The sequence below is a fragment of the Myotis lucifugus genome, unplaced genomic scaffold (assembly GCF_000147115.1).
Source record: "Myotis lucifugus unplaced genomic scaffold, Myoluc2.0 scaffold_14, whole genome shotgun sequence".
NCBI lineage: Eukaryota > Metazoa > Chordata > Mammalia > Chiroptera > Vespertilionidae > Myotis > Myotis lucifugus.
The window spans coordinates 8,498,501-8,524,771 of record NW_005871062.1 but is presented as its reverse complement, the minus strand read 5'-3'; the positions used below and the strand labels follow the sequence as shown (position 1 = coordinate 8,524,771).

Sequence of the window (26,271 nt, the reverse complement as noted above, 5' to 3'; positions counted from 1 at the left end):
TTCCCCACAGAATGGGTCTACTCCTACTCCTGGTGCTCGGCACCTTGGCCGTGAGCTGCACCACTACATCTGTGCCCCTGAAGGTCCCCAGCCACTTGCCTTTCCTCCTTCGTGGCTGCAATGATGCAGATATGCTGGCCGTGGCGGCATCTGTCCTGCAGGGCATCAATAATGACCTAAAGGAAGGCTATGTGATGAGCCTCAACCGAGTGAGCGCTGTCCAAGAACACAGACAGGCAAGTGACAATCCCCTACCTGGGGCAGGTGTTTGCACAAGCTGCATAGGCCGGCCAGTGGGTAGACCTCCAGGGACACATGTTGGCAGGTGCTTTCCAATTTGGAAACCTGCTGAGAAGTCTCTGCTCCCCTCTGCTGGGTTGTACTACATGCTTTTACTGTTAACAGGAACAAGTGCTAACAGTATCTTACTCTGACACTTGTCCAGTGTCCCATAGTCTATAAGACATCATCACAAATATGATAGCCACTGATTCCGCCATAAATCAGAAACATTTTGGACCTGTCTTTAGGGGTTTCTGCTTCATGTGGGCTGTGGTACATTTTTTCACCCCTTCCCACAGGATGGTCTGGGATCTCTGTTCTATTTCACACTGGACGTACTGCATACTAACTGCCATGTGCTCAGCAAGAAGCCGTGGAGGGACTGTGAGGAGAGGCACCTGCATGAACAGGTAAGTGTTTGTATCCCAGGAACATTAGGGGAGAAACAGGGTGTCCACTGTATACAGGGTGAAGATTGCTCATTGTGTGCCATCTTTTATTTTTAAAATTTATCTTTATGATTTCTAGGGAAAGGGTTAGGTTACGTAACTGGTATCATGGACTGTGACCCCAGGCTCCATGTAATCATGTATTATAGATGTCTCATTCCCCGCCCCCCACCCTATTTACCCCCTCTAGTCTGCCCCTGCCCCCTGCCCAAGTCCTTTACCACAGTATTGTCTGTGTCCATGGGTTATGCATATATACATATAAGTTCTTTGGTTAATCTCTTCCCACCACCTACCTACCCCTGCCTTCCCTCTGAGATTCATCAGTTTGTTCCATGTTTCTATATCTCTGGCCATATTTTTTTTTAAAATATCACTGAGTGGCCAGATTATTATGACCAGCCATATTATTATGACCACCTCATCAGTATTTCATTGACACTTCCAAAAATACTGAATATTGAAAACTTCCTAAGCAAATACTCTCAAGGTTTTATTATTATTTGCATAGCTAATTCACTTCATTGTACTGATGGGGTGGTCATATTAATCTGGCCAATCAGTGTATTTTTATTGATATCAGAGAGGAAAGAAGAGGGAGCGAGAAATAGGAACATCAGTGATTAGAGAGAATCATTGATTGGCTGCCTCCTGCACATCTGACACTGGGTTCCTCCTGCATATTTCACACTGGAGATAGAGCCAAAATCCTGGGTATATGCCCTTTCTGGGAATTGAACCGGGACCTCCTGGTTCATAGGTCAACAACTGTCAACCACTGAGCCTTGTGGGCCAGGGGGCCCTGGCCATCTTTTAAATATCCTTCTTTATAATCTCTTGACAATGGTTACCCTGTGGTTATTCCAATTCTATTAGACAAAACAGAGTTTAATTTGGGGGAATTTCTGAGAGTCCTATTGGGGTTGTGATCCCCAAATTGTTTCCTACTTCCAAGACCCTTCTGTAGGCTCGAGGCCTGTGTTTAAATTGTGAGAAGAAGGTCTGAGCTGCAGTGCTCTGGATGTGTGTTTAAGGAAGATTGTGGAAGCAGTAAAGGGAGAGCTTTTTATTTGTTTGGGTTTTTTGTTTGTTTGTTTTTTGCTTTTTTTGTTTTAATGAATACTAATATGAAGTTTGAGGCTGGGTAATGGAAAGGCTTATAGTTTAAGCTCTCAGAGGTGCTGTGGAAGAATTTTCTGGAATCAGGACCTAAAGGGCCTGAGAATTGATCCTTTTAAAGATGACCATTGAAGAGGCTTGAAAATAATAATTTTTATTTGTTCTCAATGATCCTGAGTTATTTCCATTTATTGATATGACACTTTTGAGTACATGATTGTGTTTAGAAGTAAGCTATTTGATCAAGATATCTTCTCTAATCATGTAACCAGATTTGTTAAACTGCACCTATCTGATTTTAAAGAGGTGTTTCTGGGAGTCTCATTTACCCTGTTGTAAATTATAGTTATAAAGGTTATACTAGCTGCTAAAACACATGCCTAAAAAGTATATACTGATTCCAACATGATAGAAGTTTATTTCTTTTTTTTGTTTTTTTTAAATTTGCATTTAGTCCTCAGTTCTTTTTTTTTTAATAATTAAATCTTTATTGTTCAGATTATTACATTTTTTCCCCCCAAAACTCCCCTCCTCCCAGTTCCCACCCCACCCTCCGCCCTCAATCCCCACCCACTGTCCTCATCCATAGGTGCATGATTTTTGTCCAGTCTCTTCCCGCATTTCCCACACCCCTTCCCCCCCCCTCCCAAGCATAGTCAGTCCATTCCCTTTCTATGTCCCTGATTCTATTATAATCACCAGTTCATTCTGTTCATCAGATTATTTATTCACTTGATTCTTAGATTCACTTGTTGATAGATGCGTATTTGTTGTTCATAATTTGTATCTTTACCTTTTTCTTCTTCTTCCTCTTCTTAAAGGATACCTTTCAGCATTTCATATAATACTGGTTTGGTGGTGATGAACTCCTTTAGCTTTTCCTTATCTGTGAAGCTCTTTATCTGACCTTCAATTCTGAATGATAGCTTTGCTGGATAAAGTACTCTTGGTTGTAGGTTCTTGGTATTCATCACTTTGAATATTTCTTGCCACTCCCTTCTGGCCTGCAAAGTTTCTGTTGAGAAATCAGCGGACAGTCGTATGGGTATTCCCTTGTAGGTAACTGAGTTTCTTTCTCTTGCTGCTTTTAAGATTCTCTCTTTGTCTTTTGCTTTTGGCATTTTAATTATGATGTGTCTTGGTGTGGTCCTCTTTGGATTCCTTTTGTTTGGGGTTCTCTGTGCTTCCTGGACTTGTAAATCTATTTCTTTCACCAAGTAGGGGAAGTTTTCTGCCATTATTTCTTCAAATAGGTTTTCAATATCTTGCTCTCTCTCATCTTCTGGCACCCCTATTATTCTGATGTTGGTACGCTTGTAGCTGTCCCAGAGGCTCCTTACACTATCTTCGTATTTTCGGATTCTTTTTTCATTTTGCTTTTCCGGTTGGGTGTTTCTTGCTTCCTCGCATTTCAAATCTTTGACTTGATTCTTGTGCTCCTCTGGTCTGCTTTTGGGAGTCTGTATAATATTCTTTATTTCAGTCAGTGTATGCTTACTTTCTAGTTGGTCCTTTATCACACCATCGAGGGTCTCATTAGATTTCCTGCACATCTCATCAAGTTTATCGACAGCCTCTAGAAGCCTTTTGAGAGACCTCAAAAGTATGGTTTTGAATTCTATATCCAGTAGCCTGCTTTCCTCCGGTTCTGTCCTTTGTGGCCTGTTTCTTTGTCTTGGCATTTTTTTATGCTTCGCTGTGTCGATAGAGTGGCTTTCCGTGTTAAGTGTCCCAATTACCTGAGGTAGACACTCTTGGTGCACCCCCTTGTGGTCTCTGTGAGCAGTCTTGTAGTCAAGCCTTGATTGTTGTAGGTAATTACTACTTGACCTCCAGGCCAACTGGCTGTGAGAATCAGCTGTGTTTGCAGTGGGAGAACTTCTGTTCTCTAGGGAGGTGCTAATCTAGCCTTTGCCTGAGGCGATCCGGCAAATATCTCTATGCAGGGCTTGGGCGGGGCGAGTCCCAGGGGATCAACAGGGCGGAGGAGGGAGCAGTTATGGCTGCTCTCAGTCCATCCCCAGGGGCTCTGCCTCTCTGTCCCAGCAACCGCTGCAAACCTCGGAGGGACTGAAGCCAGACAGTCCCGCTTCTCCCGTTTGAGTCTGTGTCCCTAGAGACTCGCCCGGATCTGGAGCTCAGAGTCTGAGGCTCCCTCCGGATTGAAACAGACAACCACGCCCTCAGCGACCAGCCTGCGCTGCGCGCACTCCGCACCTTAGTAATTTACTTCAGCACTGCGCCTCCTCTGATTCTCGGTTCCTCCTAGTTGTAGAACTTCCACTCAGCCAGCCTTCCTGTGGTTCTGGATGATGTCCGTTCTGTCTTTTAGTTGTATTTTTTGAAGTGGTTGTTCGAGGCAGCAAACTCCGGCGTTAACCTATGCCGCCATCTTGGTTTCTCAGTCCTCAGTTCTTAGTGTACTCTGCTCTGTGATGTTTCTCAACCACCCTTTGGTTTTCATGATCTTAACAGTTCTGGAGATTACTGTGCAGGTATTTTGTAAAGTGTCCCTCTATCTGGGTCTGTTTGATCTTTTTCTCCAGAAGTTTATTTCTTATTCATATAAATTCAAAACAGAAATTTTTATTCAAGAAGAGGCTTTCCTCCAGGAATGATTTGGAGACCCAGATTCCTTCCACATTGTGGCTCTAGACTCTGCCACCTTCAACTAATGGCTTCTGTGGTTACCATGCTCATCTACATCAAGCTCTAGAAATAGAAAAAGCATGGAGGACAGATGGCACATAGGAGATCTTCATGAGCCATCCTGGAAGTGATTGCAGCCACTTCTGCTCACTTTTATGTGGTTAGAACTCAGTTATACACAGTCACACCTAATTGGGAGGGAAGCTGGGAAATGTAGTATAGCTGTGTCCCAGGAGAACTTTAAATTGTTTGAAACTACCCCCTGGCAGTTTCTCACTCTCAAGCCACCAAGATTGACTTTAAATTTTTCATTATTTAAAAATAAAATGTCCAGCCTGGCTGGTATGGCTCAGTGCTTGAGCATCGACTTCTGAACCAGGAGGTCATGCTTTGACTCCTGGTCAGGGCACATGTCAAGGGTTGCAGGCTCGATCTCCAGTAGTGGGCGTGCAAAAGGCAGTCAAATCAATGTTCCTATCTATCTCTCCCTCTCCCTTCCTCTCTGAAATAAATAAAAATATATTTAAAAATAAAAAGTCCAATTTCACTTTGGGGGTATTTTAAAAAGTCAGAGTTTGTACCATGATGTCATAAAATATGTTTGTTGGTTCCAGGTTTATGGCAAATGCAAAGCATTATATTATGTGAACAGGCCACTAAGAATTCTTTATTTACCTGCTTATAACTGTACTCTTCGCCCAGGTAAGAGAGCACTCTTATTTTGTTTATTTTAATGAAAGATGAAAAATGAAATAAGTAGAGCTATGCTCCTGTTCTTATTTCCTATTCATACCAAGGCCAGGTTCTTAATGTATCTGATACTTGCCTCCCCTGTGAAATTTAACTTGCACTGCTCTTCTTCCCTTAATTAATCTTCCTAAATTACCTGCAATAGTTTTATTCATGAATATTGAATTAAATCCTAAATTTTTAGTCTCACATAAATGGGATCATCTCTACACTGGTCTCCAGGCTCCCTTTCTAGCTATCTTTGCCATTGCCTCTCTGACTATATCATCTCTGTACTTCATTCAACTGAAAATCCCACTCTTTTCTGAATACACATTGCACTTTCAAATCTCTGCATCTTGCTTGTACCTTTCCCTCTGCTGAGGATGCCCTCCCCTGGTACCCACACAGTTGTAACTCATATCTATTCTTTAAGGTCCACTGCCAATGTTCTCTATAATGTTCTCTATTCAGGAATGGAAAAAACTTTCCTGCTCTCATTCCTATGAAACTTTAACGTAAGCACTCATGGACCATAGACCATGCACTGTCTTGATTTGAAGTCTTCTATCTTATTTCATGCAGAATATTTTATACCTTCTTTCTTCCTGCTACAGCCTCCCCCAAGTCCCTAACAAGTGTAAGGAGTCCATAATATTGTTGAGCAAGTGAACTAAGAATGAGGGTGTAACTAATGACATTTCAAATATGCATATGTATTCATTCTGGATCCTTCTTTGGAAAGCAAGCATCCAATGCATGGGAAAATTGGATATGGCTACTTGTCAAACTACTATGTGCATGTGACTCCCCTGGCGGATCTTGTTCAAGTACAGACTCTCATTCCACAGGTCTGTGGTGGGGCCTGAGAGTCTGCATTTCTAACAAGCTCCAGGTCATAACACTGCTGCTGGTTCCTTTGAGGGACAAGGCAACAGAACAAATGTTGCATTAGCCACAGTTGAAGCTTCCTGGTTGAGAAGATGAGCCTTACTTAAATTAGAGAACAACAACTAGTAAAACAGATCAGGACTCAAAAGTCACAGGTACTAGAGGTATGGGAGGTCAGAAAGTGACACATAGGTTTGGTGCCACGAGTGACAAATTGTGGATGTAACTCCCCCAAAGAATAGCCAAATACACTCATATAAATACATGATTGATCAACTGTTTTGCTCTGTAATAACTTGCAGAGAAGTTCTTACCCTGACTTTCACACTAGTTTTGTAACCCCCAGTCAGAAATTTTGGCTGTACCATTAGAATGATTATTCTAGCCAATCATACAATGAGTTGGCCAATTTCTGGCTGACTTACATTTTTGAATCAGAGAGAGTGAGAGAGTGCTTGCACCTTTCATATGTCACTCATTCATTCACTCAATAAGCATTTGCAAAGCACTTACATTATCTTAGGTGTTAGAGACTAAGAAATGAATAAGACATACCAATAATAAGATCCCAACCTTTTAAGATACTCAGCTGGTTTACAGAGGCAATAATGATAGAAGGTATTGAGCTACTAATAGGGGGGAAGGTTTTGTGTCAATATAAACACATATGTGTTTTGAACAAAATTCTGAGCATAAATACATTTGTGTTAGGTGAAAAAAATTTTGCTTTGATTTTTTAATACAGTATTAAAGGAATGCATGCTCATTGCAGAAAACTCACTGCTGATAGATAACTTTCATCCCAGATAATGCCTTTTCCACGCCATCCTTGCCGAAATTGAATATCTTTTTTTATTTAATCTCTGCTTCTGCTGTGGTCATATGATTGATAGGATTAAAAACCATTAAGAAACTTTATTTTTAAACTATTCTCTTTGGCATCAACAGTTTCTCGAAGAAAAATTTGGAGAATGTGTCCCGACTGCCCATCCCCCATCAACTTGTCAGATCCCAAAGTTCTGGAAACTGCCACTGAGACGCTTGCAAAATTCAATGAGGACAGCAAATCAGGGCAATATTCTCTTGTCAAAGTCACCCGGGCTTCTCACCAGGTGAGGTGGAAATGCCCAGTTACACCAACAATGTCTCATGACTGTTGCTATCGATTTCTAAACTGAGAGGAGAATATTAAGGCACTTCTTTGGTTATAATCCAATCTTTACTCCCTGCTTTGGTAGACCTGAAGCACATTCAATCAATTATGTTTCAGTTTCTAAGTTATTCCATGAAATGTCCACAAGAGTTGTGGGATTTGATTTTACCTCGTTGCCTTTAAGGCATGAATGGAAATGGACTCAGAGTCTCCTTGGTTTATTCTACCCAGGTTCACTATTTGCTGCGACATTCTCATATCTGTTTGACCATGGATCTCATTTAGCAGGTCAGCTTCTGCTCCATGTTAAGGCCTGGAGTGGATATTGAGTTTTGTGGATTAGGAGAAATGGAGGCTCATCTGCATTTGAATTATGTTGGTATCTATCATATAAAGAAAAACTAATCTAAAAACAAAACTGCTTGAAGAAAATTAAGCTCACCCAAGGGAAGGTTTTTAGAACCCATTCAAATCCCTAAGAGGGAAGAAAGGAATGCTGATTATGATGTTTTCTACGTAACAAAATCATAATATGGGGTTTGATCATGGTGGGAATTACAGGGACAACAGGAGACCTGTGTTGACAATGACTCGGAGAATATATGATTTCTATAAATATAATGCTGCCAAACCTCAGTTGTTTCTCTACATAGAGAGGTTTGATTTTTATTTCTCAACTCTTGTGTCATACCAGTGGGATTTTGGCCCCTCCTACTTTGTGGAATATTTAATCAAAGAGTCACCAGATATCAAAACCGAAGCCAGCAGTTCTGGATATCAGCCCACTGACTCTGGGGTGAGTATTCCTGAATGTTTTCCTAATTTAAGATTTGTGTTCTGAGATCATCTATAAGTATGATTGAGCATAAATTATGTATGAGCTGTCAAAGACACTTTTCTTCTCCTCAAGGAGTAACTGACTAATTAGAGGTTGTGGTGGCTCAGATGCAATAATATTTTATTGCAAATACAATCTTCATCAGCAATGTTATGCCTTTGCAGAAAAAGATCATAGAGGCTTTAAAATATAGAGAAACCTTCTCAGTGGTTGATTGTGGTCCTACTTATATCTGAACAAATACAGTTACATTTAGAATAGAGTTTAATTCCTTGGGCCACTCTTTAAGAAAGACAGTCAAACAGGATGTCTTTGAAAGAATGCATCCAAGATGGAGAGGGTGCCTTGAAGCCATCTGACATACCTGGTGGGAATGCCAGTTGGCACAATGTGTTGTAACACAATTGGACAAAATGCCTCAAAGTCTTTTCTCCATTTATTTACTTATTTATAACTAGAGGCCCGGTGAAATCGGGGGGGGGGCATCCTTCAGCCTGGCCTGTGCCCTCTCACAGTCTGGGACCCCTCGGGGGATGACCATCTACTGGCTTAGGCTTGCTTCCCAGGGGATTGGGCCTAAGCTGGCAATCAGACATCCCTCTGGCAGCCGGAAGCCCTCGGGGATGTCCACTTGCCAGCGGGAGCAGACCTAAGCTGCAGTCGGACATCCTTAGCACTGCTGAGGAGGCAGGAGAGGCTCCCACCACCACTGCTGTACTGGCAGCCATCAGCCTGGCTTGTGGCTGAGCAGAGCTCCCCCATGTGGGAGCGCACTGACCACCAGAGGGCAGCTCCTTCATTGAGTGTCTGCCCCTGGTGGTCAGTGTGTGTCATAGTGACCAGTAATTCCCAGACTTTCTGCTGTTAGGGTCAGTTTTCATATTACCCTTTTACTATATAGGATAGAGGCCTGGTGCACAGGTGGGGGCCGGCTGGTTTGCCCTGAAGGGTGTCCCGGATCAGGGTGGGGGTCCTGCTTGGGTGCCTGGCCAGCCTGGGTGAGGGGCTGATGGCTGTTTTCAGGCTGGCCACACCCCCTTTAGGGTGGGGGTCCCCACTGGGGTGCCTGGCCAGTCTGGGTGAGGGGCTGAGGGGCTGAGGGCCGTTTTCTTTTTTTTTTTATTCTGGGATTTATTTACCTTTATAATTGAAACTTTGTTGCCATCACTGGAGCTAATGCTCACTCCAGCTCTGTGGCCATGGCCTGCTGAAAGCAGGTATTTGGGGTTTGTTTAGCTTCTATAATTGAAACTTTGTTGCTTTTGGAGCTCCAAGCTGGGCCGCAGCAGGCAGGGAACCTTGACTTCCTCCATCACTGGAGCAAGGAAGCCTCCTAATCGCTTCAGCTGCATGGCTGCCGGCCGCCATCTTTGTTGTCGGTTAATTTGCATATCACCATGATTAGCCAATGGGAAGCATAGCGATGGTATGGTCAATTACCCTTTTTGTCTTTTATTAGATAGGATAACAGCTTTATTAAGACATAATTCACACACCATTAAATTCACCCTTTTAACCTATACAATTTAGTGACATTTTATTCTCAGAGTTGTGCCATCACCATCAGTATCTAATTTTAGAATATTTTCATCAGTTTCCAAAGAAACTCCATACCCATTAGCAATCACTCTCCTTAGTCCTTTACCCACGCTCATGGAAGCCACTAATCATTTCTATCTCTGTGACTTTCCTTTATCTGAATATTTCATATAATGGAATCATACTGTATGGCCTTTTGAATCTGTCTTCTTTCACTTAACATAACATTTTTTATTTTTTTATTTTTATTACTGTTTTACATGCAATAAACGTTAATATTTCAAGAAAAACAATCTTAAGTATAATAATGTTAAATGCAATAAACATTAATAACATAACATTTTTAAGGTTTATCCATTTTGTACAATATATCAGTGCTTCATTTCTTTTAATTATCAAATAATATTTAATTGTAGGGATATACCACATATTATTAATTCATCAGTTGATGGATATTTGGGTTTCTCATTTGAGCTATTATGAATAATATTGCTATGAACATGTGTGTACAAGTTTTTATGGATACATATGTTTTCATTTCTCTTGGGTATATACCTCGGACTGGTATTGCTGGGTTATATGAGAACTCTATGTTTAACCTTTTGACTAACTGTGAAAAGTGACTGCACCAGTTTTATAAACCCATCAGCAATGTAGGAGGGTTTTGATTTCTCTACACACATGCCAAGGCTTATTATTATTATCTGTCTTTTTATTATAGCCATCTTACTGGGTATGAGGTAATATTTTATTTTGGTTGTTATTTGCATTTTCCTCATGGCTAATGATGTTGAGGATCTTTCAATGTGCTTACTGGACAATTGTATGTATTCTTTGGAGAAATCTATTCAAATCCTTTGTCCATTTTAAAATTGGCCTATTTATTTTTTATAGTTGATGTGTAAGAGTTCTGTACATATTCTGGATACAATCCCCTCATCAGATATGTGGTTCTCAAATATTTTTCCATTGTCTGGATTGTCTTTTCATTTCCTCGATGATGTTTTTTGAAGTACAAAGTCTTTAATTTTGCTGAAGTCATAGTTGTATATTTTTTCTTTTGTTGAATGTGCTTTTGATGTCATACTGAAAACACCATTGCCTAATCCAAGATCAGTAAGATTTATTTACTCCTATGGATTCAGCCAAGGGTTTTATAGTTTTAGCTCTTATCTATGACCCATTTTTAGTTAATTTTTGTATATGATGAGAGGTAGGAGACTCAACTTTATTCTTTTGCATGTGGATGTCCAGGTGTCCCAGCACTATTTGTTGAAAAGACTACTTCTTCCCCCATTTAATTGTCTTGCATACTTCAAGAAGATCAATTGACCATAAGTATAAGGGTTTATTTCTATACTCTCAATTTTATTCCACTGATCTATATATCTATTCTTATACCACTACCACTCTATCTTAAATATTATAGCTTTGTAGTAAGTTTTAAAATTGGGAAATGTGAGTCCTCCTTGCTCTCATTCAAGATTGTTTTGGGTATTCTAGATTCCTTGAATTCTTACAACAATTTTAGGATCAGCTTGTTAGTTTCCATTTTTAAAAAGGCAATTGGAGCCCTGGCTTGTGTAGCTCAGTTGGCTGGAGCATCATCATGTATACCAAAAGGTTGCAAGTTCGATTCCTTGTCAGGGCACATACCTACTAGTACATTGTGAGTTTGATCCCCAGTTAGAGTGTGTACAGGAGGCAACTGATCAATGTTTCTCTCTCATGTAAATGCTTCTCTCTCTCTCCTTTCCTCTCTCTCTCTCAAATCAATAAAAATATGTCCTTGGGTAAGGATTGAAAGAAAAGGCAGTTGGTTATTTGAGAGGCATTGGTTGTATTGAATCTGTAGATCAATGTGGGAAGTATTGTCATTTTAACAATATTAAGTCTTCCAACCCATGAATATGGGATGTCTTTCCATTTTTTTAGAACTTAATTTCTTTCAACAATGTGTTGTAGTTTTCAGTGTACAAGACTTTTATTTTTTTTGTACATCTAAATATTTTATTCTCTTTGATGCTACCATTATGTATTTGTCTTCTTAATTTTATTTTTGGATTTTCATAGCAAGTTTATAGAAATATAATTGATTTTTATATATTGATCTGTATCTTGTAACCTTGCCAAACTCATTTATTAGTTCTAATAGTTTTCCAGTAGATTCCTTAAGATTTTCTATATATGTGCAAGACCATGTCATCTGCAAATAGAAATAGTTTACTTCTTCCTTTCCAATCTGCATGCCTTTATTCATTTATTTGACTAATATTCCTGGCTAGAACTTCCAGTGCAATGTTAAATAGAGGTGGGGAGAACAGATATCCTTATCTTATTCCTGTTTTTAGGGAGGGAAGGATTCAGTATTTCATTATTTAATATGATGTTAACTGTAGGTTTTTCATAGAGACCGTTTATCAAGTTGAGAAAGTTTTCTTCTATTGTTAGTTTGTTGAATATTTGTATCAAGAAGGAGTGTTAGAGTTTGTCAAATGATTTTTCTGTGTTAATGAGATCATGTGATTTTTCCCCCTCTTTTAATCTATTAGTATTATATATAACAATGATTGATCTTTGTATGTTAATACAGTCTTGCACTTTGGAAATGAATCCCAATTGATCATGGTATATAATACTTGTTACTGAATTCCATTTGTCAGTATTTTTAAAAAGATTTTTATCTATATTCATAAGAGATATTGATCTATAGTTTTTTTGTGTGTTGTCGCTGCCCTATTTTAAATATGAGTTTAATATTGGCCTCATAGAATGAGTTGAAAATTTTCTCCTATTTTATTTTGGAAGAGTTTGTTGGTATTCATTCTTCTTCAACTGTTTGGTAGAATTCACCAGTAAAGCCATCTGGGCCTGGGCTATTCTTTGTGGAAAGTTTTTTTTAGACTAATAATTCAATCTCTTGTTATAAGTCTATTCATATTTTTTATTTCTTCTTTAGTGGATTTTGGTAGCTTATACCTTCCTAGGAATTTGTCTAAGTTATCTAATTTGCCACTATAGTTGTTTACAGTATTCCCTTTTTATTTTTGAAGGCTCTGAAATAATGTTCCCTCTTTAGTTCTAATTTTAGTATTTTGGGTCTTTTTGCGGGGTCAGTCTAACTAGTGCTTTGTCAACTTTATTGATTTTTTCAAGGAGTCAACTTTCAGTTTTGTTTATTTTCTTTATGTTATTTTTATCACCTAATTTATTTCCTCTCTATTCTTTCTTTTTTTTTTCCTTCTTTGTGTTTGCATTGGGCTTATTTTACTCATCTTTTTCTAGTTTTCTAAGGTAGAGGTTAGGTTATTGATTTGTAATCTTTTTTCTCTTTTCTTTTTTTTTTAAAAAATATATTTTGTTTATTTTATTTTATTTTATTTTATTTTTTAATTTTTTTATTGCTTAAAGTATTACAAAGGGTATTACATATGTGTCCCTTTTTTCCCCTCCCTTGACAATCCCCTGGCCTCCCCTACCCCCCAGTGTCTTATGTCCATTGGTTATGCTTATATGCATGCATACAAGTCCTTCAGTTGATCTCTTACCCCCCTCCCTCCTGCCCCCCAACCCTCCCCCGCCTTCCCGCTGCAGTTTGACAATCTGTTTGAGGCAGTTCTGCCTCTGTATCTATTATTGTTCAAAGGTTTATAATGGTCTCTATTATCCATGAATGTGTGAGATCATGTGGTATTTTTCCTTCATTGACTGGCTTATTTCACTTAGCATAATGCTCTCCAGTTCCATTCATGCTGCTGCAAATGGTAAGAATTTCTTCTTTTTTATGGCAGCGTAGTTTTCCATTGTGTAGATGTACCACTGTTTTTTTTAATCCACTCATCTGCTGTTGACCACTTAGGCTTTCCAAATCTTAGCTAATAAAAATTGTGCTGCTATGAGCATAGGGGTGCATATATCCTTTCTGATTGGTGCTTCTGTTTTTTTGGGATATATTCCTAGAAGTGGTATGACTGGGTCAAATGGAAGTTCCATTTTTAAATTTTTGAGGAAATGCCGTACTGTTTTCCACAATGGCTGCACCAGTCTGCATTCCCACCAGCAGTGAAGGAGGGTTCCTTTTTCTCTGCATCCTCTCCAGCACTTGTCATTTGTTGATTTGTTGATGATAGCCATTCTGACAGGTGTGAGGTGATACCTCATTGTTGTTTGATTTGCATCTTTCAGATGATTAGTGATTTGGAGCATGTTTTCATGTGCCTCTTGGCTTTCTGAATGTCCTCTTTCGAAAAGTGTCTATTTAGGTCCTTTGCCCATTTTTTGATTGGATTGTTTATCTTCCTTTTGTTAAGTTGTATGGGTTCCCTATAAATTTTGGAGATTAGGCCCTTATCAGATATGACACTGGCAAATATGTTTTCCCATGCAGTGGGTTTTCTCATTGTTTTGTTGATGGTTTCTTTTGCTGTGCAGAAGCTTTTTATTTTGATGTAGTCCCATTTGTTCAATTTCTCTTTAGTTTCAAGTCCCCTAGGAGCTGTATCAGTGAAGAAGTTGCTTGGGCATATGTCTGAGATTTTGTTGCCTTTGAATTCTTCTAGAATCTTTATGGTTTCTTGTTGTACATTTAAGTCCTTTATCCATTTTGAGTTTATTCTTGTGTATGGTGTAAGTTGGTGGTCTAGTTTCATTTTCTTGCATATATCTGTCCAATTTTCCCAACACCACTTATTGAAGAGACTATCTTGGCTCCATTGAATGTTCTTTCCTCCTTTGTCAAATATTAATTGAGCATATTGGTTCGGGCCGATTTCTGGGTTCGCTATTCTATTCCATTGATCTATATGCCTGTTCTTGTGCCAGTACCAGGGAGTTTTGAGAACAGTTGCTTTGTAATACATCTTGATATCTGGTATTGAGATCCCACCTACTTTCTTCTTTCTCAGGATTGCTGCAGCTATCCGGGGTCTTTTTTTATTCCAGATGAATTTTTGGAGAGTTTGTTCTAGATCTGTGAAGTATGCCATTGGTATTTTAATAGGAAGTGCGTTGAATTTATAGATTGCTTTGGGTAGTATGGACATTTTAATGATGTTGATTCTACCAATCCATGAACACGGTATGTTCTTCCATCTGTTTATGTCTTCCTCTATCTCTTTTTTCAACGTCCTGTAGTTTTCTGAGTAGAGGTCTTTTACCTCTTTAGTTAAGTTTATTCCTAGGTATCTTAATTTTTTTGGTGCGATGGTAAATGGGATTGTTTTTATAATCTCTCTTTCTGAAAGTTCACTATTGGTGTACAGAAATGCCTCAGATTTCTTGGGGTTAATTTTGTATCCTGCTACATTGCCAAATTCATGTATTAAGTCTACTAGCTTTTTGATGGAATCTTTAGGGTTTTTTATGTATAATATCATGTCGTTTGCAAATAAGGACAGTTTTACTTCCTCTTTTCCAATTTGGATGCCTTTTATTTCTTCTTCTTGCCTAATTGCAATGGCTAATATTTCCAGTACTATGTTGAACAGGAGTGGTGAGAGTGGGCATCCCTGTCTTGTTCCTGTTCTTAGGGGAAATGGTGTTAGTTTCTGTCCATTGAGTATGATGTTGGCTGTGGGCCTGTCATATATGGCTTTTATTATTTTGAGGTATGATTCTTCTATTCCCACCTTGCTGAGAGTTTTTATCAAAAATGGGTGTTGGATTTTGTCAAATGCTTTTTCTGCATCAATTGATATGACCATGTGGTTTTTTTCTTTCAATTTGTTTATGTGATGTATTATGTTTATTGATTTGTGGATATTGTACCATCCTTGAATCCCTGGAATAAATCCTACTTGGTCATGGTGTATGATCCTTCTGATGTACTGCTGGATCCGATTTGCTAAGATTTTGTTGAGGATTTTGGCATCTATGTTCATGAGGGATATTGGCCTGTAATTCTCTTTCATTGTGTTGTCTTTACCTGGTTTTGGTATTAGGGTGATGCTGGCTTCATAGAATGAGCTTGGAAGTGTTCCTTCTTCTTGAATTTTTTGTAGTAGTCTGAGGAGGATAGGTTTTAGTTCTTCCTAGAATGTTTGGTAAAACTCCCCTGTGAAGCCGTCTGGTCCTGGGCTTTTGTTTGCTGGAAGCTTTTTGATGACTGCTTCAATTTCTTCCATAGTTATTGGCCTATTGAGATTTTTAGATTCTTCCTGATTGAGTTTTGGAATGTTGTATTTTTCTAGGAATTTGTCCATTTCCTCCAGGTTGTCTAGTTTGTTGGAGTAGAGCGGTCCATAGTATTTTTTAACAATCATTTGTATTTCTGTGGGGTCTGTTGTTATTTCGCCTCTATCGTTTCTGATTTTGTTTATTTGGGTCCTCTCTCTTTGCTTCTTGGTGAGCCTGGCTAGAGGTTTGTCAATCTTGTTTATCCTTTCAAAGAACCAGTTCTTGGTTTCATTGATTTTCTGTATTGTTTTTTTGGTCTCTATGTCATTTATTTCTGCTCTAATCTTTATTATCTCCTTCCTTCTGCTCACTCTGGGGTTTTCTTGTTGCTCTCTTTCTAATTCTTTGAGTTGTAGAGTTAGATGATTTACTACCATTTTTTCTTGTTTTTTTGAGATACGCCTGTAGAGCTATAAACTTCCCTCTCAGGACTGCTTTCATTGTGTCCCATAGGTTTTGGATTGTTGTGTTTTCATTGTCATTAGTGTCCAGGATGTTTTTAATTTCTTCTTTGATCTCATTGGTAACCCAATCAATATTTAATAACATGCTATTCATCTTCTAATTGTTTGAGTATTTTGGGTTGTTTTTATTGTAGTTTATTTCTAATATTATACCATCGTGTTCTGAGAAATTGCTTTTTATGATTTCAATCTTCTTGAATTTGGGGAGACTTTGCTTGTGACCCAATATGTGGTCTATTTTTGAATATGTCCCATGAGCACTTGAGTAGAATGTATATTCTGTGGCTTTGGGGTGAAGTGTTCTGAAGATGTCTATTAAGTCCATCTGATCTAGTGAGTCATTTAGGATTGCTGTTTCTTTGCTCATTGTTTGTCTAGAGGACTTATCCAGTGATGTCAGTGGTGTATTAAAGTCCCCTACTATGATTGTATTGTTGTCGATCTCTCCTTTGATATCTTCCAGGAGTTTTTTTATGTATTTGGGTGCTCCTGCATTGGGTGCATATATGTTTACCAGGGTTATATCTTCTTGTTGTATTGATCCCTTTAGTATTATGAAGTGGCCTTCCTTATCTCTTGTTATGGCCTTCACTTTGAGGTCTATTTTGTCCAATATAAGTATTGCTACCCCAGCTTTCTTTTCCTTTCCATTTGCCTGAAAGATATTTTTCCATCCCTTCACTTTCAGTGTGTGTGAGTCCCTTCTAATGAGGTGGGTCTCTTGTAGACAGCAGATGTATGGGTCATGTTTTTTTATCCATTCAGCCACTCGATGTCTTTTGGTTGGAGCATTTAGTCCGTTTACGTTTAAAGTTATTATTGAAAGGTACTTGTTTGTAGCCATTTCTTTGTTTGTTTGGCTGTTTTCTTTGTGTGCTTTTTATTTCTTTTTACACCAGTCCCTTTAGCATTTCTTGCATTGCTGGTTTGGTGGTGATAAACTCCCTTAGCCTTTTTTTGTCTATGAAGCTTCCTATTTCCCCTTCAATTTTGAATGATAGCCTTGCTTGATAGAGTATTCTCGGATTCAGTCCTTTGATTTGCATCACTTTGTAAATTTCCGTCCATTCTTTTCTGGTCTGATGTGTTTCTGTTGAGAAATCATTTGATAATCTAATGGAAGATCCCTTGTATGTAACTTTCCGTCTCTCTCTTGCAGCCTGTATGATTCTCTCTTCGTCCCGAACATTTGCCATGGTAATTATGATGTGTCTTGGTGTGGGTCTTTTTGGGTTCACCTTTTTTGGGATTCTCTGTGCTTGTGTGACTTTTTCTCCCCACCTCAGGGAAGTTTTCTGATATTATTTTTTCGAATAGGTTTTCTAATCTATGTTCATCTTTCTGTTGTTCTGGCACCCCTATTATTCATATGTTGTTTCGTTTCATGTTGTCTCAAAGCTCCCTTAGGCTTTCCTCCTGTCTTTTAATTTTTTTCTCCAATTGCAGTACAGTTTGGGTGTGTTTTGCTTCTTTGTCTTCTAATTCACTAATTCGGTCCTCCGCTTCTCCTAGTCTACTGTTGATGCTTTCAATGGTGTTTTTTATTGCAGCTATATCGCACTTCATTTCTTCTTGGGTCTTGCATAAGTTATTGATTTTTTCATCTGTTTCTTCTTGCTTCTTGTATAAGTAGTTGCTTTTTTCCTCCATCCGGTTTATGCACGCTAGGACCCTTATTCTGTATTCTTTTTCTGTCATGTTGCATGCCTCTGTCTCACTTAGCTGCTTTTCTGGTTAGTCCTCCTTTTCTTTCCGTTGGGGGTTTCTTTGCCTACCCATGTTTGATCTCACTGACATATCTAGATGTTGAGTTGTTCAGTGGCTCCTCCCTGGGTGGCAGTGGCTCCTTGGGCTGTGGTTGCTTCTTGGGCGGTTGCTTCTGCTGCTCCTCAGTTGGCAGCAGCTCCTCTGGTGGGTGCTGTTCACAGCTGTGGTGTCTCTTCTGGCTGGTGGGGGGAGGCTTCACGTACAGCTGCTGTTCCTCAGACAGAGGGTGTGGTGATCAGGAGGCTGCTATTTGCTTGGATCTGCTGCGTTGATTTAAAGGCACAAAATACAACACAAAAAGGCACAACATACCAGGCACTGAACACAAATATATTCACGATATTAATAACCCCAAATAAATGTTACAACCCGAATTAAGAGAATTAGGGGATAAGGAGGAAAGAAGAGAAAAAGATAAAAGAGAAAAAGGAAAAGAAAAGAAAAATAAGAAAAAAAAACAAAAAAGAAGTGCAAAAATTAAATTGGGAAAAAAAGAGGGGCGAAAAAAGAGCGAAAAGAGAGAATGAATTAGAAGAGGGGACGAGACTATTTGTATGAGGAGAAAACTCCAATAGAACTGCCACTAATCTCAACAAATTCCAGCAATAGATCCCTGGAGATGAATGCAAACTACAAACAACCAATGATATCAAGAGAGGCAAGGGAAAACAGAAGCACAAAAATAGCTGGGGTGTGGGGGAGGGGTGGGAGGGGGAAAACCAGCAGAAAAAAATAAAAAGAAAAAGTAAAACAACCTCACAACCAGTCCTAAAAAAGAAAAAAAAAAAACAAGCAAAAAAAAAAACCCCTAAAAAACAGACAAACAAAAAAACCCAATATGTTCAACAATCAAGCAAACAGCAAGAAAACAATAGAAAGATAAGAGAAAAAAATGTTTGGATAGTGAGGAAGGATAAGGGATAGGTGTATAAGGATTTAGAGCAGTGGATTGGAAATAGGATATATAAGTAGGGTGAAATTAGACAGGGGGTAAAAAGAGGGAATAGGGAAAATCTAAAGCAGGAATAGGGTAAGAGAAACAGGACACCAAATGGGGAAAAGTGAGGAAGAGGGTTTTAGCATAGAGGTAGGATTGAGGTAGGGAAAATTGTTGCTAAAAGAACGATGAAAATAGAATGGAGAAACTACTCCCAAAATAAAAAAAAAAAAGAGAAAATAAAATGGCGCTTTAAAAAATGGTAAAATGGTAGCAGTAATAATACTGGTTAAAAATAAAAATGTAGTAATTAAAAGGGTAAAATCAGGTGATGGAAAAAGAAGAAAAGAAAAAAAATTGGTTTCTTAGTAAAAAGGCGAAAAAAGAAAAAAAAATTTGCAGTAGTGAAGGTCTTTCGGTTCTTCTACTCTTCGCCCTGGCTCGCCTTAGTCCTGCCAGGTATTCAGGAAAGTGTTGAATTTCCCTGCGATACACTGTTCCACCATGTTATAAATCACAGTCCTGATTTTAAAGCAGGCCGTATTTGTGATCCAGACTGCCTTAATTTGTGTTCACCTTAGAGTCAGTTTGTGGCTCAGCCTCTGGGTGGCAGTGTTTTGGGGTTGGCTTCTGAGGCTATATGGCTTCTCTACCCAGCAGCAAGGTTTATTTTTTCTATTGCACTTAAAACTGATTGGGGAGGTCAACTGCCCAGAGCTTGTTCTTAAATAATCGTTACCCTGCTCTGTGTTGTTGGTGGGACTGAAAGTCCCTCTATAGGCCAGACCCTGGTAACTCCCAGGGACTGATCAGATTATTTTAATCCTTTATCTCGTACAGGGTGGAATCTGGGTGTGGCTGTGCTCCGTGCCTGGGGTGTAGGGGAAGGAATTCCACCCTCCGGAGAGAATGGCTGCCCCAGTCCTTGGCCCAGGGGTGTCTCAGCACTCAATTCGTTGTCACCTCTCCCAGCCCCCCCTCTCTCCTCAGCCTCTCCCCAGATTCCACTCGTCCGCGCCTTCTCCCTCTCTTCAGCACAGGTGAGTGTCTGTATCTGAACTGTCCTATGAGCAGGGTTCAGTGAAAACAAAGAAACAAACAAACTGCCGGCCGGCCTTGGAAACGCTCCTCTCTTACCAGCACTGCATGATCTGGCTGCCCCCTTTAGGCTCAGTCCTCCGTAATCACAGAATCCAAATCTCAAATACCCCGGCGCCAGGAATCCCGCGGAACTCTTTTCCCCAGTCAGGGGCTGTGTCTGTCCCAAAAGACGCGGCTGTCTGCCACGCGGTCTTCCTCCGACCCTCTGGGCTCAGAGCTCTGGCAAAGTTTCCTGCGCAGATCCCTGTTTTTTTTTTTTTTTTACCTTTCCAGGGGAGCTCTGCCCTTCCCGGCTGCAAACTGTCTCACCAGCTGGGTGATTTCGCCAATTCGGGGTGGGTGTTATTAGTTTCAGCTGCTTACTCCATTTGCTCCGGGACAAGAACTGGGACGCGTCTGTCTATATCGCCACCATCTTGCTTCTCCTGGCAGCGAGACCTATTTTTGTTTATTTTAGAGAGAAAGGGAAAGGGAGAAGAAAGAGAGAGAGAAACATACCTAGTGGGGATCAAACCCACAACTTGGGTATGTTCTCTGAGTGGGATTCGAACCAGCGACCTTTGGATACATGGAAAGATGCTCAACCAACTGGCTAGGGCTCTTTTTTCTCTATTTTACAGAAGCGTTTTTTGAAGGAATTTTTTAGCTTCATCTCAACAAGTTGTGTACATTGTGTTTTTGTTTCCATTCATCTGAAAGTATTTTCCAATATTCATTGTGATAGCTTCGTTGACAAATTGGTTATTTAGAAGTATGCTACTGAATTTCCTTATCCTATCTAATAAAAGAGAAACATGGTAATTAGCCGTACCTCCGCTACCCTTCCCATTAGCTAATCAGGGCGATATGCAAATTAACTGCCAGCCAAGATGGTGGCCGGCAGCCAGGCAGCTTGAAGCGAACATGAGGCTTGCTGGCTTCAGTGACGGAGGACTCCAATTTCCCTGCCTGCCGCTGCCGGCCTCTGAGCTTGCAGTTTGAAACATTTTTACAAATATAGAAGCTAAACAAAATCCCAGAAACGTGCTTTCAGCTAGCCCGGCTTCAGCCAGCAGGAACGCAACATTGTTTCAATTATAGAACCCAAACAAACCAGATACCTGCTTTCAGCAGCCGAGGCCTCAGAGCTGGAGCCAAGCCTCAGAGCTAAAGCTGGCCCAGAATAATAATAAAAAAAAAGAAATAAAGAAGCGGTTGGGAGCTTCAGTCACCTGCCAGCCTGAAAACAGCCCTCAGTTCCTCACCCAGACTGGCCAGGCACCCCAGTGGGGACCCCCACCCTGAAGGGTGTGTGACCAGATGCAAACAGCCATCATCCCCTCACACAGGCTGGCCAGGCACCCCAGTGGGGATCCCCACCCTGATCCAGGACACCCTTCAGGGAAAACCAGCCGGCCCCCACCCGTGCACCAGTCCTCTATCCTATATAGTAAAAGGGTAATATGCCTCCCAGCACCGGGATCAGCGGAGACGCGAGGCCTCCTGGCAGCGTGACAGGGGGCAGCGCCAAAACCCCTTGATTGCCCTGCGGCTCTGTGTGTGACAGGGGGCGGGGCCACAACCTCCCTATCCGCCCTGCTCTGTTCGTGGCACGGGAAGGTGCCCCAACCCCCTGAAGAGCCCTGCTTGTGCCTGATAGGGGGGAGCTCCCCAACCCCCTGATCGCCCTGCGGCTCTGTGTGTGACAGGGTGCGGAGCCCCAACCCCCTGATTGGCCCTGCTCTGTGTGTGACAGGGTGTGGCGACCCCCCCCCCCCCAACGAGCCCTGCTGTGTGTGTGACGGGGTAGAGCCATAACCTCCCCATCGGCCCTGCCCTGAGTGTGACAGTGGCGGTGCCCCAACCCCCTGATCCGCCCTGCTCTGTGAGTGACAGGGGGGAGCTCCTCAACCCCCTGATGGGCCCTGCTCTGTGTATGACAGGGGGAGCTCCCCAACCCCCCGATCGACCCTGCTCTGTGCGTGACAGGGGGTGGTGCCACAAACTCCCTATGCGCCCTGCTCTGTGACAGGGGGCAGCGCCCCAACCCCCCAATTGGCCCTACTCTGAGCGTGACCAGGGGCTGCACCTAGGGATTGGGCCTGCCCTTTGCCACCAGGAGCGGGCCTAGCCAGCAGGTCATTATCTCCTGAGGGGTCCCAGACTGTGAGAGGACACAAGTGGGGCTGAGGGACATCCCCCCACGCCAGTGCACAAATTTTTGTGCACTGAGCCTCTAGTCTATATATATAAAAGGCTAATATGCTAAGTGTTCCTCCCTCCATCCAACTGGTCATTATGATGCTCACTGACCACCAGGAAGCAGATGCTGTATGCAGGAGCTGCCAAGTTGCAGTGACTTGGCAGCATCGGTTCTTGGGTGATGCACTCTGAAACCAAAGAGGAGGGAGCCCAATTACTCGTGGGGCTGCATGATTCCACCTTTGGCTGTGGGTTATGTTGTTGCTGGGGAACTGTCAGCCCCAAATCTGTTTACTGAACACTTGCTTTTGCGTTCCACACCCTGTACAACAGCAACTTTGCAGAGTGCCCTCTTGCACTCCAGAACCCCTCAGGGGAAGTTAGAGAGCCAGTTTTGGCCCAATCCCTGCCGGCCAGGCCAAGGGACCCCACGTTGCAGAGGGACCCAACTCACTCTGCAGACTTTCAAGCCATGGTGCCACCCCAGGTGCAACTGGCCAGGGAAGAACCACAGGAAGTTGACTCCAGGGCGTGTTCGGGCCATCTTGTTCAGTCCCACCCTGCCAGCCACCTTCTAATTAATTTTCTTTCAGTGTGCACGAGTCCCTGCACCATGTCACTAGTCTAGAGATAATTGGCTCAGAGCCTCCCTATTGCATGGTAGTAGCATATAAATGTTGATTGGCTGTTTGTCCACACAGGCAGAAAGCAAGTTGATTTCCATTTATGATAATTGATAATTGTAAAACTCAAACAATTTTGTATCTTCTCTCTCATTTTTTTTTTTTTTAGCCTGTTGGTATTTGTAGAGGTTCTCTGAGTCAAAGCTTTGAAGAAAAGAATTTTGTCGATATAAATTGTGACTTCTTTCAATCACAGGTATTTTTTCATTCTAATTGTTTATCTTTCTCTGAAGAAAAAAAGCAGAATATCTATGTTTTAACTCTCCCTACCTCATCCTCTCATTTTATTTTCCTAAGATCCATGATCACCATTTTATTTAGGCTGCCCTGAGGTCACACCCATAGGCTAGATAGTTAAAGACCTGTCACTCTTTGTTTTAGTCCCAATGAGTTCCTGCAGAATAATTAAGACTTTCATAAATAGCAACCTCTGAACTTAGATGGCACAGGCCCTGAGGAACTTAAATTCAGTGTCCCAAAGACCCTTACCCTGAACTGATGGGAGAAGTTTTTTCCATGGAAATAGTTGGTCCCATTCCAGAAGTATTTATTGAGCACTTGATATGAGACAGCCTGATATAGTTGAAAGGGTGGTTGAGAGAGGCCACCTGGGTTCCAGTCCTGCTCTGCTACCTATGAGCTAGGTGACCATGGGAAAATTCTTACCTCTCTGAGTCATGGTTGCCTCATCTATGAATGGGCTTGCAATGCTTACCTCATTCAGTTTCTTGTGAGAAATTAGTGAGAAGACCTGGATAAAGGGTGCTGTATTGGGCCTGGCAGAGCATAAATAATTAGTAATGGTGCTATTGCTGTCACACTAGGAGCAGGGAGACAGCCCACTAGGGACTTTGAATATGCCATTTAAGTCCTCTGGATCAACTTGCTATCAAGCTTCTACCAGTCCTGGTTCCTCCTGGCCCTTATCTGCTTGCTTTAAAACCCTTTAACCAAAGGCCCATCCCTCTAGCTGGCTCCCCTTGAAACATTCCATCAGAAAGGCATAGAACAAACCAGCCACAGAAGAGATTTCTCTAGAGAACTTTCCCTTATTGAAAGCATTTTTATTTCAAGCTCTCACCCCTAAAAGGAGAAAATTTGCTATTTACCAGAAAATTTTTGTTTTACCAGAAAAACAAATCCACGCACTCACCCTCCAAAGATGTGCTAAGTGGATCTGTCCAGTACCTTCCTGAGCTGGATGATGAAGAATCTCAGGAAACGGATCCTGCTGAGGCCTTCCCTGTGCACCTGGATCTAACCACAAATCCCCAGGGAGAACCCCTCAATGTTTCCTTCCTCTTCTATGGGCCTATGATTAAGAAGCTGTTTGTCCTACCTTTCCCCAAAGAAGAACAACGCTTTGCTGAGTGTCCTGGAAACGCCTCCATGAGCAACCCTATTGTTCTCCCACCATGAGAACCACATAGAGGATTCCATGGGGATGTGGTGCCCTGCAGGAGATGAGAGGTAGTGGGGAAGGGAGACAGAGAGACAGAGGATTTGAACATAGAGAATAGCTAATAAAGTGTGTCTTTTTGACTCTTCTTGGTCTCATCATTTTGGCTGAAAGTGGAAATAGACTACACCCTCCACTTGTACACTGAGCTGCATGCCTTCGGAGCCATCCAAGATATCAACCCATGAACACTTGCCTCGTATGTCCTCCACCTTTCCCTTTGTAACGATTACTGACTTTTAGCCAAGTGTCTCTGATGCAGGACCTGTCATACTTAGGAATGCCCTCCTCTATCTAAGCATGAACATATTGTTATTCTTTTGATCAAAATGAGATAAAAATTGAAGGACACCAAGAGACTGAGATTCATCACATAGTTTCATGCTCCTTCTACTCCATATTTATTTCAACACTAAATATTGGTCAGATATTGTCTGTACAGCCTTCAACCTGAAGGTGGACTTTCTTTTTCTTACCTGTATAAATTGTCTCTGAGCCCAGAACTTGATAAAGTCACTTAGCAGTGGGGGTAGAAGGAAGAAATAGTTGCCTGTGGCTAAGCCTGTAGAGAATCAGATAGTGTTCCCAAGTTCGGGAGTTTTCTAGCTTATTTAATAGTTTTGCTCAGAGAATAAATTAAGAGCCCAAATAACATTCATTCCCAATTTTCCCCCTTAAAAATATATAAAGAGATGTAGACAACATATAATATTATGTACATGTATATGTATATTTTGTTTATGTGATACAGATAGGCACACATATATACCTTTTTTTAAATTTAAATTCTTTATTGGTTAAAGTATTACATAAGTCTCCTTTTCCCCCCATTGCCCTCTCCCTGGCTACTCCCATCCCCCAGCACATGCCCCCATTCCCCTACTGTCTGTGTCCATTGGTTATGCTCATATGCATGCATACAAGTCCTTTGGTTGATCTCTAACCACCCCCTCCCCAACCTTCCTTCTGAGGTTGGACAATCTGTTTGGTTCATCTATGTCTCTAGTTTTGTTCATCAGTTTATGTTGTTCATTATATTCCACAAATGAGTGAGATCATGTGATATTTCTCATTCTCCAACTGGCTTATTTCACTTAGCATAATGCTCTCTAGGTCCATCCATACTGTTGCAAATGGTGGGAGTTCCTTTTTTTTTTTTACCACAGCATAGTATTCCATTGTGTAGATGTACCACTTTTTTTTATTCCACCCATCTGCTGATGGACACTTATACTGTTTGTAAAATCTTAGCTATTATAAATTGTGCTGCTATGAACATATGTAGGGGATATATCCTTTCTGATAGTGTTTCTGATTCCTTGGGATATATTCCTAGAAGTGGGATTACTGGGTCAAATGGCAGTTCCTTTTTTTATTTTTTGAGGAAACTCCATACTGTTTTCCACAGTGGCTGCACCAGTCTGTATTCCCACCAGAAGTGCATAAGAGTTCTTTTTTCTCCACATCCTTGCCAACACTTGTTTTTCTATTGATGATAGCCATTCTGACAGGTGCAAGATGGTACCTCATTGTTGTTTTGTTTTATATCTCTCACTGATTAGTGACTTTGAGCATATTTTCATGTGTCTCTTGGCCTTCTGTATGTCCTCTTTTGGAAAATGTCTATTTAGTTCCTTTGCCCATTTTTTGATTGGATTGTTTATCTTCCTTTTGTTAAGTTGTATGAGTTCCCTGTAATTTATCAAAGATAACATTGCCAAATATGTTCTCCCATGCAGTGGGCTTTCTTATTGGTTTCTTTTGCTGTGCAGAGCTTTTTATTTTGATGTAGTCCCATTTGTTTATTTTCTCCTTAGTTTCCATTATCCTAGGAGCTTTATCGGTAAAAGATATTG

General features: G+C 40.9%; 1 protein-coding gene across 1 annotated transcript; it reads left to right on the top strand.

Annotated features, from left to right (window-relative positions):
• On the top strand, window positions 1-24,484 carry LOC102433637 (fetuin-B-like). The gene is made up of 7 exons (XM_006084812.3): window positions 1-236; window positions 582-692; window positions 5,114-5,201; window positions 7,068-7,231; window positions 7,967-8,068; window positions 23,066-23,152; window positions 24,088-24,484. The coding sequence occupies exons 1-7, from the start codon at window positions 12-14 to the stop codon at window positions 24,373-24,375; spliced, it is 1,065 nt and encodes a 354-aa protein (XP_006084874.1). The 5' UTR covers window positions 1-11; the 3' UTR covers window positions 24,376-24,484.
• Window positions 24,485-26,271: the final 1,787 nt, after the last annotated feature.